We start from the raw sequence: 5471 nt of genomic DNA, 5'->3' as shown, positions 1-5471 counted from the left end.
TTTATTTTATCTTTATTGACGCTCACCACCAGTAATCTTCACTCATCACCTGCTGCGCCGCCTAATCGTCATGTGTTTCACATCATGTGTTGATTTTTTTCACTGTTCAGCGTCGGATTCTCTGTTTTTATGCCATAATTCACATCTAGTTCGTCGCTCCGTTTTATGTCCCGCTTCTCCTGTTTCAGAGTTTTGCGCAATATGTGCGTCTTTTTTTTAAGCCCTTAAGGTGCAGGGCGGTCGGGAAGCGTATCGATGGGGAAAAGGCAGACTGACATAAACCTTTTAAAACAACGGAAACAATTTCGGTAGTCTAATTATTGCAATTTAAAAGTGCTGTGTTGTTCTATCACCCCAGTTTCATACAGGACCACTTACAGCTCCGGTGTTAACGCTATAAAATGAACGCTCTCTATCGTGCTGTCGCCATGGAGGGATTTCTTTATTTCTTTATTTAAATGGGTTCATTTTTCAGAGGGATACACAGTGAGGGTATCGTGATTTTAGTAATCACGTTTATAAGAGCGATATTTCGTTGTCCTTCCATGGAAGCGGGCAGTATTCAGATGGACATTAAAACACTTTTTAATATAAGTTACTGCTTTGACATGATCACAGCAAAACATATGTACAAAAATCCTCAATAAAACATAAAATATTTGAAAATCAGACACCAGACAAGTGAATCTCACAGCAGCGTCATCAGCTGATGAAACGCGGAACTGATGCGGGGAAGCTATAGCAGTAGGAGAACGGAGCTGCGCCAAGAAGCTACAAAAATTGAAGAGAAGGAGAGCTACCATCGATACAGTTGCAGCCAGGCATGTTTTAATGTTACACAATACAATTTCAGCAAGTTGCTCAAAGTCTTAACTGGTATTATTGTGCATTTAAGGTGTAAAGTTTACCTTCGAGCAAACGTCCCCCAAAGGAATCCCAGCGCCCTCCTTTTGTAAAAATTTTCGCCAGTGCCCCCTGCCATCTTCTGAACGCCCCCGTTGACAAACGCTAAGTGAAATGTTCAGTTTGAGATGTTCTTGAGCTGTTGAGCGATATTAGCATTTGCACTTAGAATTTAGATTTTCTTTTATTTCATAAGATAATTTAATTCAATTGTGTTTTTTTCTAAGTTATACCTAGATTTAAATTTCAGTTCATCAAATCACTCTAAACACTTTTTCATCAAGTTACAATTCTGCTTCAAATAAATAAGTCTGTTTACTAGATCAGGTAAGTAGTCTGCCAGGTTTCAAGACTGCCATACTCTGGCAGGCAAGTCAGGTGAAGTGTCTGTCCCAAGGATACAGAGGCGGGGGAAGAAGCAATTGACCCAGTAACCCACTGATTGCGTCATGAACTCCTCCCACCGTCGCCACCATTAAGATCTGTTTCCTCTAAATTGCCTAAATTCCATATAACTGGTTTGTCTTGCAGGTGTTGCTTCGGAAAAACTATCACACTCTTTCTCCAGCTGACCGCTACAGTTGGCCAGCTGTGGCTCGTGGCTGCAACACTTTCGTTATCTCCCAGAATGCTGATCAGCCACTTGGCTACCTTATCCCCCTGCTCACCCACATTCTTTTGAACTCCCTCCTCTTTTCCCACCTCTCCAGTTCAGGGGTGAGTAAATATTTAGTAAAACACAAAGCCACTTGTATTTGTGCCTGCTTTCTAATATTGTGTTTGCATACAGCCCATAGCAGTGCTGCTGTGTCCAGGCTGGGAGAAGGCTCAGATGATATACAACCTGCTGGAAGAAAGCAAGGTTTCTCAAACCCTCCACCCAATTATTGTCTTGGTGGGCATTGGCAAGGATGAAGCCAAGGCTGTAAAATTCCCCAAAAACTGTGAGCAAAACAGAAACAAGGCTTTGTCAATCCATTCAGCTTCTGACTATATCTTACTTTCGTTAGATCTAAGTTTAAATGTTTTATTCTCTTTACAACAGGCCTGCTATTAGTGACCACCCCATTCACTCTTGTCCGTTTGCTGTCTTGTCACTGCTTTCTTTTCCTGCGACTGTATCATCTAGTATTAGATGAGGCTGACCAGCTCTTCACTTTTGCACCTGATGAGGTAACTGCTTTTGTTATCAAGTAGGAGCCGTTACAATGAACTTAAAAAAATGGCAGCAAACTTAACACTTTTAGGAGTTTGTCTGCCATGCTGTTGTCTGGGTCAGAGGATTCCAAACTCTTCATGCCTTGGCCCTCCTTTGCAAACCCACAGACAATGCTACAAAATATGTAAAGAAATATTGACTTTTAGTTTGTTTTTCTCACTTTTGTTCACTATTAAATAATTGTTACATTCATCTAGCACAAATGCTGTCTCATATCTTCTGATTTTAGTCAGCCATGACTTCTTGGGTTTTTTGCAGTAGAGTCCTCCACAGCCTGGCTCCTGGATGGTTAATTCTGTCTCTTTCCTGTCAGAAACTTTTTACGTTTGCTGTGCTAGCTTGAGAGGCAAAGCAGGAAGTTATTTTAACATATTCTGCCATGATTGAAAAACAGACTGTGGGGTTGTGTATTGTAATTTTTGTTTATGTGTAGGCATAAGTATTGATGCTCTTTTTTCCCAGATGGGAACCATCCTACAACATTTTCAGAAGGTGACTTCCAGTGAAGAGAAAGCATCCTGTCCTCGGCAACTGGTTGCTGTGTCCAAAAGATGGACCAGTCCTATGGATGATCTAATCTCTAAGCATATGCTCGATCCCTCCATCGTTATAACTGTCCCTGAGGAGGCTGCACTGTATGGTAACATCCAGCAGGTTAGTCAAATATAAACAGTGTGGTGTTTAACTGGGGCTAAGGCAACCTATAAATGCTTACCATAAATTTGCAAACCATGTACTAAGACTGATTTCCTGCTATTGAAGAACTTGAGATTACATTGACACAATAATTGAATGTCCACAGCACCTCAAAATTCTTGTATGCTTCTTTAATTAGCAGCACTTTGTGGGGGTCAGTAATGGCTTAGTTCAGTAGCAGAAATAATAATGTCTAACTTTTCTTTCCCTAATTCTTAAACCGAAGGAATCAAAGTGGAGCCTTTGGGCGATGGAAGATGGTTTGCATACCCCGAGTCGGATATGGCATTTTCCACCTGTACCAGTGTTTCTCAATGTCTGTCTTCAGGGTCCACTGCCCTGCATGTTTTAGGACTTTCCTCCTGCTGCACACCTGTCTTGTCACATCTCAAATATGCAGGCAGTGGTCCCTGAGGACCAGAATTACTGTGGAACCAATATATAGGAAAGTGCTGCGGGTCAACAAAAATCCATTAAACCCATGGAACCATACTTGTGTTTCAAGTTAAAGAAAAAGAAGAACCACTGTTTGGAATGAAATGTGCAGTCTAAATATGTGCACTAAAATATACATTTTTCTGACTTTGCATTTTGGTTTGTACAGGTTATCCTGATGACTATTGAGAGCAACAAGATATCTGCACTTCTGGGAGTGTTGGATTTCAGTCCTGAAGTTGGCCAAAAGACATTGATTGTAGCAAACTCTGCTGAGGAGGTTGAAGATGTATTTAAGGTGACAAAAGTTTTAACTCATTGTCCTGATGTTTTATGTTGCACTATAATAATTATTTTGTTAATTTATTTTTTATTTATTTCAGTTCCTGCTTTTCTATGCATCTGTTAGTGATTAACTGAGCAAAACAGGTTGAATATTTTTTATGGCATTTTGCATCAAATTGAATATAAAAGGTGTAGTGTGGTTAAATGTAGTGTTGATCACATGTTTTAACATGTCAAAGCCTGACTATGGCACTGTGATGTAGTTGTACAAAGGTACAATGCAGAGGCATACTGTTCCAATTCAGTTCAATTTTTGCACACTTGTAACCTGTGGACTCAAACCCTTATGTTCACTTTGATGAGTTCACACTTCATAGAGGGGTGTAGGATGTAATGCAAGCATTTGGACCAGGCCTTAGACATCTACAAAAGTCTAAAGTCCTGTGGCACTCCTCCTTGGAAAAATTGAAAATACAGTTTCAGTTTTAGCTGGGAATGCTATTTCTTTAGCACTTGCTTCTTAAGAAATGTTTGTCACGTTTCTTGTGGAGAGTTTCTTTAACACCACATATGCAGTTTAAAATATCCACACGTCTGCTCTTTACTTTGTGGTGTCAGCCTTTTTTTTTTTAAATTGCTGTGTAGATCATTTTTACTGGCGACACATGATCCCCACACTTACATTTACTCAGGCACTCAAGAGTACAAAGTTTAGTCAGCGACCTATCCAATAAATTTCACTTCTTGCTTAATTACTGCTGGAGATAAGGGATAGGTTCAGAAGTCGTGCCAATAAGATGTCTGTTAATAGACTTGGTTTGAGCGTGTATTAAACAGGAAGAGTGGATGCTATCAATGTCCATGCATAGAGGAGTGTGTGTAAAGGATGGATAGACTGGATACAGTCACATGCTTCTATATTGCAGGCTGTCAGCAACAAATCAGCATTCTGTCTCAAGATCCACAAGGGATTACTGGACCAGCTTGACTTTGTCATCCAGCAGTGGAGGAAAAGCATTGGCCCTGGCACTCATGTTATCCTGGGTAAATTTATTATAACAATTGTTGCTAATATTTAGGGGTGAGTATAATCAACCATGCATTGTAATTATTGTTTATAAATGCACTCTCCCTCTTAAATAAAATCAAGTCAATTAAATATCAAAGTATTTAAGACAACATTGAATCAAAATCGAGTCAAATCGTGATCTGAAGAATTGAAATTTAACTGTAAGGTTCATTACATTACCTAGCACTACTCTGCTCATAGATGATTGTATAGGTATTTTTGGTAATTCCCCTAAAATTTTACAGAATTGCAATATTGCTGCTGTTTCTTTTGCATTTGTTTTTCCTTCATTCTTCAGTGAGCACCAGTGAGTGCTTGAGGAGCCTTGGCATCAGAGATGCAGCTTGTGTTGTCCACTATGGATTTCCGCCTTCTCCTAAAGTGTTTGGCTACAGACTCTTTTGCATGGCTGAAAACTTTCGAAATCTACCTAAACAAGTAAGTTAACCAAATACCAGCACAGAATCTTTTTTCTTTTTTGTTTCCTGTAAATATGGATGGTCTAATTCACGTAAATTCATCACTTAGTGAGGAGCCAGAGATGGGGTCAGGAGGGACACAGACATCAATTGGGGGAAAAAGGATAATATTGATCTGTCTTAGGGATTGACCAACACATGTTTTTGAGGCAGATGCCTACACAACTATTTTGACATCAGTCAAACCTAGTATGTGCTGCCAATTATTTTGGGGATGATTCTTTAAGCCAAAGTTGCTTTTTCTTTCTCCATTTACATGAATAAAATGGCACCATGATAACAAAGTTATACACGTATCAATTTAAAAAGGGAAGGAAGAAAATTTAAAAAGGAAATATAAAAGGAGCAAAATAAGTCGATATAAAATGTTTTAAAAAGTGACGGT

At 39.4% G+C, this 5471-nt stretch overlaps 1 protein-coding gene across 1 annotated transcript; it reads left to right on the top strand.

Annotated features, from left to right (window-relative positions):
- Nucleotides 1–1420: 1420 nt before the first annotated feature.
- Nucleotides 1421–5045, top strand: LOC106943944 (putative ATP-dependent RNA helicase TDRD12; the record flags this gene model as incomplete). Its single annotated transcript, XM_015027236.1, has 7 exons — nt 1421–1620; nt 1694–1847; nt 2033–2076; nt 2585–2776; nt 3423–3551; nt 4465–4582; nt 4906–5045. Coding segments are annotated over exons 2-7 (735 nt in total), but the record flags the coding sequence as incomplete, so codon positions are not given.
- Nucleotides 5046–5471: the final 426 nt, after the last annotated feature.

The sequence above is a fragment of the Poecilia latipinna genome, unplaced genomic scaffold (genome assembly GCF_001443285.1).
Source record: "Poecilia latipinna isolate Pla-1442-1.1 unplaced genomic scaffold, P_latipinna-1.0 Scaffold6450, whole genome shotgun sequence".
NCBI classification, from domain to species: domain Eukaryota; kingdom Metazoa; phylum Chordata; class Actinopteri; order Cyprinodontiformes; family Poeciliidae; genus Poecilia; species Poecilia latipinna.
Note: the sequence above shows the minus strand (reverse complement) of the source record. Positions and strands in the feature narration are given on the sequence as shown.